General features: G+C 33.1%; 1 protein-coding gene across 1 annotated transcript; it reads right to left on the reverse strand.

The window, feature by feature from the left end:
• Positions 1-10,875: 10,875 nt before the first annotated feature.
• On the reverse strand, positions 10,876-12,833 carry LOC131156075 (pectinesterase 2-like). The gene is made up of 3 exons (XM_058109524.1): positions 12,228-12,833; positions 11,068-11,130; positions 10,876-10,905 (listed from the first exon to the last, which is right to left on the reverse strand). Exons 1-3 carry the CDS (start codon positions 12,831-12,833, stop codon positions 10,876-10,878), a joined length of 699 nt encoding a protein of 232 aa, XP_057965507.1.
• Between the last annotated feature and the right edge of the window lie 287 nt (positions 12,834-13,120).

Genomic DNA, 13,120 nt, shown 5'->3' on the forward strand with positions numbered 1-13,120 from the left:
ACAATCCTTACTAGGCTGGATTATCGCCCCCCTTAGGCTACACTTGGAATACAACAGTATTTTTTAATCAAATTTGCGTACAATAGATATGCTTCTCAACTAAGAAGATTATGTACCAATGTAATCAATTACAAGAACATCAACAGTATAGAATATGTAAACTCAGTGATGTGAATATTTGTGCAAACAACACTCAACAAGATATTATTACCAGATTATTCAATAGTGTTCTAAATAAGCTATATCTTTGAAACAAGTTATATTAAATCTCAATAACACGTCAATGTTTCAAAGATGTAAATCAAATACTCAAACTAACTCAAAGAATTTACTTCAATGAAATACGTAGAAGAGTAGTTTAAAACTATTTTAGCTTGTAGGAAATATTTTTGCACAACAAAAACAAAGTTATATGACAGTTGCAATAACAATGCAAATATCCTAAAACTTGTTAGTTTATCCCAATACAAGATTTATAATATTGAAATCTGTGGGATAAACTTAACTAAAACTCCTTAAGAATAACTCAAACAAACAAGTAAGAATAGTGGGAGTATTAGTAATATCTAGTAGTCACAAGCACACTCAATAAGCTCTCACAATATCAAAATGTATCAAAAGAATGAATTTTGAGAGTATTTGGGTAGGCAATATGAGCTTTTGGAAGTAGAGAGGATTTTTACTTAATGATTTTTGCTAATCATTCTTAATCCATTTTTGCTAATCATTCTTAATCCATAAAAATGAACCATGGCAAAAATATAACCGTTTAGGACCTATAGGGTATTATTAAAAAAGCTTATAATATATCCTATATGCATGACATGCATGTAATTATTACAGACCTTATATCCTACTCACTATTACAGATCCACATTACATAATATGAATTTACAATATGAAACAAATCTTTAGGATCTTCATGCTTTCATGTGCCATTACTTGATCTACTAAGATGAACCTATACATACACTTGAAAGCCATCAAATACGTGAGTGTTTGTCATTATAAAAGTCGGGTGTGACCTATAAGGTCAACAAGACCTACGAAGGGTTATCATTGAAAAAAGACCAACGAAAGGTAACCATTGAGAAGTCGAGTGAAGGGTTACCATTGAAAAGACCCACGAAGGGTTACCATTGAAAAAAGACCTGTGAAGGGTTACCATTGAAGAGACTTGCGAAGGGTTACCATTGAAAAGACACCCATGAAGGGTTACCATTGAAGAGACCCGCAAAGGGTTACCATTGAAGAGACCCGTGAAGGGTTACCATTGAAAAGACTTGTGAAGGTTACATTGAAAAGACCCGCAAAGGGTTACCATTGAAAAGACCAACAAAAAGTTACCATTGAAAAGACCTACGAAGGGTTACCATTGAAGATACCCACGAAGGGTTACCATTGAAAATACCTGCGAATGGTTACCATTGAAAAGACCTGCGAAGGGTTACCCTTGAAGAGACCCACGAAGGGTTACCATTGAAAAGATCCGCGAAGGGTTACCATTGAGAAGAACCGTGAAGGGTTACCATTGAAAAAAGATCCACAAAGGGTTACCATTGAAAAGACCCACGAAAGGTTACCATTGAAGAGACCTACAAAGGGCTACCATTGAAAAACACCCGAAGGGTTACTATTGAAAATACCCGTGAAGGGTTACCACTGAAAAGACCTACGAAGGGTTACCATTGAAAAGACCTATGAAGGGTTACCATTGAAAAGACCCGCGAAACATACCTTTATTTTTAAATGATTCAATGGCCAGGATTTAATCCGATGGTGATAACACTATTTAAACATACCCTAAACCCTAGAAACACAAGCAGAACACTTTAAAGAGACTAATCTTATTATCTTGTGCTAAGTGCGCCTCCAATCTAAAGACTATGTCAATACTCTACTACATTCATACTCTTTAGGCAAATCATCTCAACTTTTTAAAGAAACATTCATTTACACATCTTGCAAGCAATCCGTGGTGATTGTGGTTTAATCAATAAGTGATTTATTTGTGGATTCAATAGATATATCAAAGGTTTTTCATCTCTCAAACTATTATATCTAATATTTTTTAGTGAGAATAAAAATCCTTGTGTTATTACTTGAAAAAGTTATTTGAGAAAGGCTTTGCAAAAGACTGAATCTTTGCAGTTATTCAAGCTTATATTTTACACAAAGATTTCATCATACAATATTATTGCAAAAAATTTTGATAAGCAAATCCTACTGATTTTAAAATACATAAGCTTGTGAAATCATTCTAAAAAATACTGACTTGTGTTCAAATCTTTGAAAATATTTTATCATATATATATATATATATATATATATATATATATATATACATACAAATATTATATATTTGTTGATACACAAATATTATTGAAAACATCTTACACACTCATAAGCTTCATGTTTTATCATATGAGTATGTGTTGGTGTTTTGAGTCCAATCCCTGTTTTGATGCTGACAAACCACCAGTATCTTATGTGTGCATTTAGTGTGTGAACAAGTTTTGATTTTAGTACGAACATAAGATATCAAAAAATGAATGTCAGCTAGAACACAAAGCTCACACTCCTGTGATTTTCCATGATGGTTAAAGAGCAAAGAAGATCAAGAAGAAGATATTTTGATTTTATTTGTATAATGTATTTAAGTTTTTATATGTTGGTCTATAATAATTGCATACATACTGCATGATATGTCTTTATGCTCGAACAGAAACAATAGACAGGCCTTAGGGTTGAATTCGGTTGACCGACGATAGGTTTTTTAGGGTAAATTAAAATGCCTAGACCTAAGAAAGACCCTAGGTCCTTGCACTTGCACTTAGGAAAGTCCCCATTTTCACATATGTTATCAGGGGAAATTTATTTTCAAAAATAGGACATAATTGCACAAATTTAGTGTCTTTAGTCGACCGAACCATAATACATTAAAACCCTGAGTCCATCGAAAAAATTTGACCAGTTGGTCAACCATCTCTAAAATGAACTACAGTGCCCTAGTCAATCGAACTAGCATGTGGAAATCCCCCAACGCCCCAGTCGACCGAACTCCTAGTTGTAGAATGGCTCGATCGACTGAACGTTCAACTTCGGTCAACCAAACTTGGCCCAGTCAATTGAACCTCCGAGGTTCTAAAATCGCCTTTGAACGGTCGACTGAACTTAGTGAGATGGTCAACTGAACCTCAAATCTAGTGGACCGAACCTCTCAAGTTGGAAATATTTTAAAGGGCTAAAACGTCATTAACTTTTAATTAATCTTTTTCAAAATACCAAGTGTGTTCTTAACGGTCATAATTTTAAGAAAATCTATAAATACCCTCTCATTTTCTTTGATTAGTAACTTTGATTAGCCTAATTTTTTTTCAAATCCTTTGTTAATCAAAGTTCCCCCAAATCATTTTTATTGCAAATAATCATATATTTGGGGAGTCTCATTAATTGAACTGGGGAGTCTCAGTCCCGTAAGTGAGACCGGTTCAGTTCAGCCTGATAATTGAATTGAGGAGTCTCAGCCCCATAAGTGAGATTGGTTCGGTTCAGCACGAAAATTGAACTAGGGTTTTTCTTACCCCGTAAGGAGAGGATGTAAAAGGCTTCTACTCCACCAATTTAAGTGAGCAGGGTTAGTGTAATCCTTGGGGGTATGCCCAAGGCCGGGACGTAGGTTTGTTTGACTGAACCTCGATAACTAATATTGTATGTCACTCTCTCTCTCTCTATCTCATTTAATTACTGCACTTTAATTTTCATTTATGTATGCTTGCTTGTTCACAACTATAATTATTCACATGCACACATTTAATTTAAATGAGATATGTTACACACGTGCATGTTCGCACTAATAACTTAATCATTTTACATACACGTTTGCATTATGAATGAGATATAAACTGTGGTGAATCAGTGTAAATGTTTAAATTAACTGAAATGTTTTAAAACCCAATTCACCCCCCTCTTGGGATCACACCAAAGTTAACAATTGGTATTAGAGCCCAATTGCAATAAACTTAACCACTATTTGCATAAAGCTGCAATGACTTAATTTTTGGTGTATCCCTGTTTTTAGGGTTAACTCTTTGCAAATTCTCTACTGTCTTTATTGTAGAGATTTTACTATTTGAAAATTGAAAATGATTTTGTAAAATCATATGATTGGAGAAGTTGGAAAGTATTTGTCAAAGTTATCATATCCCATTGAAAAATTATTTCAAAATGCATTGTTTCCCAAAACATGAAAATGATTTGAAAAAACATGACATTGTTTGAATGCATATTGTTGACTTTTTGGTCACATCCCTGTTTTGACTATGACAAACCACAGTATCTCATCTGTGTGTTTTGAGTATTTGAACAAGTTTATTTTTCTTAGCACGGATAATAGACAAGAAATGGAAGTCGTAAGAGCACCTGAACGAGCATATCCCGACGTATTCCATGGAGTTGCAAAGGAGCCACGCATGAATCAAGTTGTATTATGTTTTTATATTTATCATTTGGGTATGTAATCTTATATGGTTTGTAATAATTAATGCATTTCATGCATGATAGGATAGATAAAATCAATGACCATAGTTGGATCTTAGGGATCACCCTTCAATCAACCAAAGCCAGATATTTTGGGTTAATTCTCAAATGCCTTAGAGTGAACATATGACCCCCTATACTACATAAAAATATTTCCTATCTTCTTAAATTTAATCATCATATGAATAGGGTTTATATACAAAGGGATTAGGACTGAAATGCACCTAAAATACATGCTCGGTCGACCAAACCAGAATGCATAAGGAGCATTCAATAACCAAACTGGTCCATGGTCAACAGTTTGACAACACTACAATTGAACGAACCTAGCCAAGATAATATTCCTTGGTCGACAGAACCTTCCTGGGTCAAATGTTGACCCTTCGATCGATCGAACCAAAATGAGCTTCAACACTCTGGTTAACTGATCATCCTTGAGAGAAGCCACAACCGCCTGGTCGACCGAACTGCATGGATTTGGGAAATCGCCTTCAAAATCTCAAGATGATCGACCATCTTCTTGGGTCAATTTTTACTTGGTTGACCGAATTGGGACACTCGGTCAACCGAATCTTAAGTACAGTCGACTGATCCTCTCGGGTTGTTGAATTTTTACCGAGAGTTAAGCTGGGTTAACTTTAATTAAACTTGCTTAAAATTTTTCAAAAATACCTAGCATGTCCCCAACGGCTATAATTTTTCCAGCTTCTATATATAGCCTTTCATTTGCAAAGATTAAGGACGATTAGGATTTAAGATTAGGAAAAATTCTCTGAAAATATTTTTGTCCAAAATCTCTATATTTTCATATATCTTCAATCAAATTATACAAATCTACCTCCTATACTCATCTAGTTATTTATCTTGAAAGAAGGTAGTCTTCTTTATACTCTTTGCATAGGCTAAACTCTCCCTAGTTTTTATTTGATTATGTGTTGATTTTTGGAGAGCTAGCTAAGGTTTTTCCCATAATATTTCTTTCATAAATATTTGATTGGAAAAAACCCTTGTGTGGCTTAAGATCTTGCGTCCTCATTGCAAGTATCATAAGCTTGATTTGTGCTTTGACGAAAACATCTTTATCAAGCTTAAAAACCCTATTATCTATTGTGCTTCATTTTTAAGAAATATTTATGTGATATTTGTTTAGGGTTATAGAGATTATTTGATTGTGCACACAAGAAGCATATTAGCTTGATATCAAAGTCTTACTCTTACATATGCACATTGATATAGATCTTACTGTGAGTTAACACTTGGTTAACAAAATCTCACTTAAGCTTAATATCCTATCATTTGTGAGTGCATTATTTGGTTGTGCATATTGGTGCAAATCTGCTTAGTGTAAGAAGCAGTTTACTTGTACTTAAATTTTCATATCAATTGTATTCCAGGCATGGGCTTGAAGAGGGAGATTACCCCTGTTGAATAGTCTCGGACTGGCTTAGATCCAGTTAGGAAAGTTAAGTGCACCAACTTGTTAAGGTATGTACAAGTTGAGGTCAGCCCCGCAATTGACCTAATTGTAACTAGTGTCGTTCCACCCGTTAAGTGAGCATTAGTGGAATCATCGGGCTTGCATACTAGAGGTGGGGACATAGGCACAGTTGGTCGAACCCTGATAACATATCATGCGTCCACTTTACATCACCGACATTTATTTACTGCACATGTATGTTACATTGTGAATGCTACGCATGATTTATATTTTGGCATATTATACACATCTGCACATTTAAAATTACATAGAAAGACCCTAGGTTGCGAAATAATACTGATATCTTATTTAACCTTGTAGAAAAAGTTTAAAATTCTAATTCACCCCCCATCTTGGGAATACACCAATTCCAAGACATATCATTTGAATGTCATATATATTTTTTTTGTTGTGCCTTAGTCACTAATGTTTTTACATAGTTCATAATCTTTGAGTGCTAAGGATTTTGGGAACCATTTGAGGTATGAAAAACCGAGAGAGAGTTGAACACCACTTTGATCTTAAATGACGAAGAAGGAGTAAAATACAAAAGTATATCTATCATCCTTCTATTTTATTAAATTTCCAATGCATTGATTCATACTATTTATATTAAGTTATATCTTTTTATGAATCATGTATTTTAATTATATGCCATCTTATGAGAAGCCATATAGGAATACTTGTTATACTCATAGGATGTCTGTTTTAAATAAAAAAGGGGGTTATGAACTTTAAATGCTCAAATTGTGTTTTGTGCTTAAAATTCTAAATTTTGTATACACAATTATCATACTGAAGAAAACCAAGACAATACATGAGTTTTTGTGATCATATTCAATCTATTTGCTTAATATATTTATATTATCATGTTTGGATAATTTGAAGATGTTGGTTATCCCCTTCGGATGGACGAAATGTTTTAAACTGCTAAACCTTTTTCAATGCTATACATTTGTATAAAGTTTAAAACTCTTGAATATAGCATGACTTGTCCATCACATAGATTTTAAGTTTAGGGAATTAATATTATATATATACCATATAGCCCTAAATTTACAATGGAACTTAAAGCTCATCCTCATATTTGAAAATTTTGTTATGCCAAATACTGTTAATGAATATGAAATTATTTCATTGCATAATTGAGGGGGAGAAACAAATTTTTATTTAAATATGTTGTTTGAGCTGAATGCTACTATCCACTGTGTTTGCTAAATGTTATATGATTTGATGGATAGTTTATATTTTATTTGATATATTGATTGAACTATTGAATGCTATGTTTGTATTGAATGTCTTCTGCATGATGGATGTAGTGATGTGAATTGCATGCTGGTAGTGGATATAGATTCTCGCATGCTTGAGCTGAATTATAAATTATTTGCATGAATCTATTAGGTTTCTAGTACATGGAAAATTGGGAAAATGTTCAATTTAGAGACGGCATGCTGCCAAAAGTTTGGTAGAACTTTTCCCAAGAATGAAGTCAGGTACTAGAATAAATTTTGATAAAATGCATGCTAGGTGAACTTTATAATTATTTTTATAATGCATGTAAAATAATTAAATAACTAGCTGGTGCGTGTTGAATTTTAAAATGGTTTGTGCTAAACTGAGAAACATGCATAGTCTTTATGCTCATTTCCTAGGATGCCATACAATTGAATAGATCAGTACATGTAAAATCCAAACTACTAGATATTTTGAAGACATGTACACAATTTTTTTTTTGTGACTTTGGATGAACTAGTTCATGGAAGTCATTTGGTCCTAATCCCTAGGTTATGTTCTTCATGTTGGACCTAAATTGTTTGCAATCACGCCATAAGTTTTAAGTCCATGTGACTAGGAATTTCGTATAATTGGGGGGGAGCATTCATTCTACACACAATCATTGAGCATTTTGAGTTGTGTCATTCCTTTTAATCCTCTATTGTATTACTTTTGAGTGTAGTCTTGATTGGCTATCGTACTTTTAAAATGAAATGCAATATGTCATGCATATGTGCTGAATGATTAATATTTGATACATACTGAAATTCTTAGAAAGGATGAATATATGAGGAATGTTCTTAAAAGACTATCATCCTTGAGCTATAATCCAAGCATTTGTGCACGCAAATATACAGGGGGAGCTTAAGCCCCACTTATAATAACAGTAAATAAGTACTTAATGTCAATAATCTCTTACATGCTAAGTAATATTAAGAAGGATGAACATGTGATGAATGTGCTTGAATGAAATTCATCCTTGAGCATAAATGCATTTATGTATGCCTGAAACTATACCGGGGAGTTTAAGCCCCACTCTTGAAAAAGTATTAGAATCACCTCACCCATGGACTCACATTATTTCTATTATTATTATTATTTTTTTTAACTTTTTGTGTCCGAAGCCTTTCTAAATACTTTGAACATAATATCCTATCTCAACTGAATATCTTTGACATGGATTGTTCCGGATACACATAAACACCATGCTTGACTTATTGTTTGACTTTTAGCACATGTGTGTTTAGGGACATTTCACTGGTAAAATTTATTCATCTAACATATATCCAGTAAAATCAAAAAAGAGTACTTATACTGTTTAAACTCTTAAACTTTCAAAATTTGTTTAAGTATAAGTTGCTAACATATTCTAAGCACGTATTCAAAATTGATAGGGGGAGCATCTTTTCTTTAAATCTCTATCTTGTTATGTTCACCAAATTTTTAGCTTAGATATGTGTTAGTTCATTGTGGCATGGGTTTTACTGTAATGTTTTTATTGAATATCACAAATGAAAATATTTTTGATATGCCACAGTGTTTTTGCTCTTGCCATATGATCTAGGTTTAATTTTTCTAAATCATTGTGGGATTTATATATGGTTGGTTTTTTTGGTTATATTATGGATTGCACTTAAATGACAAACTAGAAAAACATTGCTTGCTTTATCTTTAAAATTAAAGTTTCTTTTTCAGTAAGCATCACCCTCAATGTTTATTGAAAACCATATGGGGATATATTTTTATACACACACACACACACACACACACACACACACACACACACACACACACACACATATATATATATATATATATATATATATATATATATATATATACATTTGCAAAAGCAAGAATTGAACTTATATAGATAACATCTTGTTTCTTGCTTGTGTGCTTAAATGCTTTCATGACTTATATAGAACTTATATATATGCAAGTCATTTCAATGTGTTACGAATCCCACATGTGCTCAAACCTTAATCTATTATAATTTTGAATGATATTAGTGGTTAAAAATTATATAAACTACATAAATAAATTATATCGAGCATCGTACTACGTTTTGTATCTATTTTAGTATATAGGGTACTATTGTTGGCCTAACAAGGCTTAATCTTATTTTGATGATAACAAATTGAGATTATTAAGTATGCTTTCAAGTTATGTTTTAGGAATCAAGTATTTTACAAAGTAATTAAAGTGATCCTACTTGAAGAGGTTGAATGATGCTTAGACTTAAAGTTACAAGTCATGAGGAATATGAAGCGTATTGAAGAGTTGATCAAAGCTCAAATAGTTATTGAAGGTATACGACATGAAGACTTAGGAATTTATTAGTATTTATCGTTTTAGAGTCTCATGTTAGTATTTCTAAGTTCAATATTGTGTTTGAAGCTTTTAGGATTAAACTTTGACCGCGAGACTTGATTTAGAACATGGAAAATATTTTTATAAGGTCTAAAATACTTTTCAAAATTAACAAAAACAAGTTTTGGAATCAAAATGTGAAAAACACTAAGTAGTTTAGTGGTCAGGCGATGGATGAATATTCTATCAGGCGACTGATATGCTACTGCCAGCGTTAATAAGAAAAAAAAACAGGATCAAGCGACTGAACTCTTGGGGTCAGGTGACTGAACTACTACTGCTTGTTCTGGTGCACTATTATGAATAAGTTTAGGCGACTGACCTCATGATTTAGGCGATTGAATTCTGTGTTTTAAATGTCTAAGAACGCTGATTTTCTTTCCAAATTTGAATGATTTGGTTTCCAAACTTAGTGAAGACGGTAACAATCTTTCCTACTCTATATAAAGATTACTTTTTTGCAAATTAGGGTAACCAATACTCATACATACAATTCAAATTCTTGCTATACTCTTGATATTCTCTTTGACAATCTGCTATGAGTTTTCGCTAAAACCCCTAGACGAAATTTTGATTTGATTTTCTCAATTCTCCATCCTATAATCAAAATACCTTAGAAGTCTTTGTGAGCTTCGATTCTATATTGATTATTTAAAGTATATAGTGCTTTAACTTGTACAATTTCTACTCTGCTGAGAGTGTTTATCTTGACGAATATCTTGTATTGTTGTTTTTACAACTTTGATGGTTTAGGGTTTTGAATCATTGCCTAGTGAGAGGGTGTTCTCGTTAGAGAGGGATCTCCACCTACTAGTGGAGAGAGGGATACTTCACCTATTGAACAAAGTGGTAAAGGCAATCGTCCCAACTGCTTGAAAATTCAGACAAGTACTGATACTTGAATCTGTTTGTGGTTAGCTGAGGTAAAAGCTATTTATGTTGTTTAAATTGTTTAAAGCATAATTATCTAATTTATCTGATTTAGATTACTGAATTTTTGTCTTAAGAAGAATATTTGGTTTTTTTTGAAATTCAGTTTTGAATATTGAACGACCTTATTACTGAAATTGCTAAAGGTAAAATTTGGATTGTATTTTTAGTTCGTCTGATATGCATGTCGATAGTAGAATCGTGTATGGAGAATCCAGTATTCTCTCCAGGAAACGACCTTTTTTGAGCAGTGATTGTGCATGTTTGCCTAGAAGTCCTTGCTACATATATGCCACAATTTTGGAAGACAGCTGCAGCATTTCCAAATATGAAGTCCACAGTTCCATATATATTGCATTCTCTATAGAATTGTCTACGGCTATGGGCATAGAGGGTATCTTGGTACCCTTCCAAGCTACATCTGTAGAATACTGAGCGATCTGACTTGGCTAGTAGAGCCACTGCTTGCTTACCTCCTTCTCCAGCAGTGTTTCGGAAAGTAATGTCCTTGGCGATAAATCCATCTCCAGTAATACCTAAAATTTGATGTTTGAAAGGAAAAAAGAAAAACAATCTAAGTTCAAGTGGATTAAATAATAATAAATTATGCTAGTCATAATAGTATCTCTCAACTCAGTTCCAAGGCTTCCTGGATTTGGCCTTTTTCCCTTTATTTTCTTTTATTTTTTTTCTCCTTTCTTAGTTCACTTTTTTCAAAATATAGTTAGGAAAAGGGAAGGATTAAAAATGTTCAAATACAAAAAAGAATAATAATAATAATAATAATTTCATAATCCAAATCGAAGAAAATTCATTAGGGTTTTCCATATTCCGTCCATTGAGTAAAGAAATGTAAAATGTTGAAGTTATTTCTCATTATTTTTATTTTTTGTATTTTTTTTAAAGTTCAAGATAGAAATTCAGCATTAGAAGGATCAATATAACTTGTTATCACCGGTCCAATTAGTTCATACCATTTTTAGTAACCAATTAACTCATACCATTTTTGGTAAGGCTTGCCATTGCATTTACCTTCAAAACAATGGTGACATAACCCCTCACAAAATGGTTGGCACAGGATGTTCCCAAAATGGGTACTATTGGGTCGGGTTAATTCAATAATAGACTAATGGTTTAAGCATAAGACATCCACATAGAAGTTATCGGCCTTGTTTTGTTATGTCTCCTACGAGACATCTCAATGTTAAAAACTTGAGACCTCCATGTTGGAGGTCTCAAGTTTGAAACATGGAAGGGGTGGAAAGGTGCATGGGATGGGAGATGCACTTCCTCTTATTATGTACCTTACTTGCCACATGGACCTCTAATGGAGAAATAGAAGAAAAGGTGTTGTTCCAATGATCAATCTTGCTAAATTTAATGCTTGTGATATTTACAAATTTGACAATATGATGAAAACCTTTAATGCATTATAGAATAGATAAATGAAATAATTATTTTTAAGGAGTAACATTAGAGAGATATAGTATTAAATGGGTAATTAAATTAGTACGGGATACTTACAAAATGTACATGTCTTGTATGTTGTTATATTACCTCCTCCTACTACGTTTTTGTTGCCATAAAATATTGTCTTACTTATACCAGCCCTAACTAACATAACATTCTTCACCTTTATATAAGATCCATGATAGATCCCTTGTTTTATATGAATGACATTTCTTTTCGCTGTATTCGTCTGCAACGACACTAGGTAGTTTATTGCCTCCGTTATTGTATTGAAATCACCCAAGTTGTCATTTGCCACCACAATAGTTTCTTGAGAAGATAGTAAAGATGAAGAGTCTTGCAACCGCTTTTGGTCATTGGGTTTCACCCAAGTAGTAAATCCATCTTCATAATAACTAGACCCTTTGCATGGAAGATTATTGAGAGCTAATGTGTTGAAGATCAAGTCGAAAACATTGTTAATTGGCAATAAAGGATATATGTTGTTGGTAACTCCAAGCTCCATGAACCCATAACGACATGTGTCAAGGTTGGTAAGGGCTGCACTAATCAATGTTTCTGCATCATCTGATATGTATTTAGGGGTAGAAATGATTTGATTAAGTTGAAGGATGACATCGTTAAAGAGTTCGTGACAATCGTCCCATGCAGCTTCTTCACGATTATTTTGACACATGGACTTGAGCGAAGCTACAATGCCATAACCTTCATGGGTTTTATTGAGAGCAATTTGTAATGACGACTTGAAAAAGTCAGACTTTTGCTTCATTGTTATGAGGCTAGGGTAGTAGCTTATAATGGAGTGCTCACAAGCTTCTGGGTCTTGTGTCTTTTTGCACCATTTCTTTACGTTGGTTAAAGTGCAGTAGCAAATGCATGGAAAAAGAAAGAGGCATACGAATAAAAACATTGTAAGCACTTGAAGTGCCATTGTTGGCTATATGCTCAAGTTGGTTATAAAACTCAATATGAATGCAGGAAACACAATCGTTATTTATAGAGGTTTCTATGAAATTCTTATAATTTTTCATCGTTATATATAAAACAAAAAACAAG

The sequence above is a fragment of the Malania oleifera genome, chromosome 5 (assembly GCF_029873635.1).
Source record: "Malania oleifera isolate guangnan ecotype guangnan chromosome 5, ASM2987363v1, whole genome shotgun sequence".
Taxonomy (NCBI): domain Eukaryota; kingdom Viridiplantae; phylum Streptophyta; class Magnoliopsida; order Santalales; family Ximeniaceae; genus Malania; species Malania oleifera.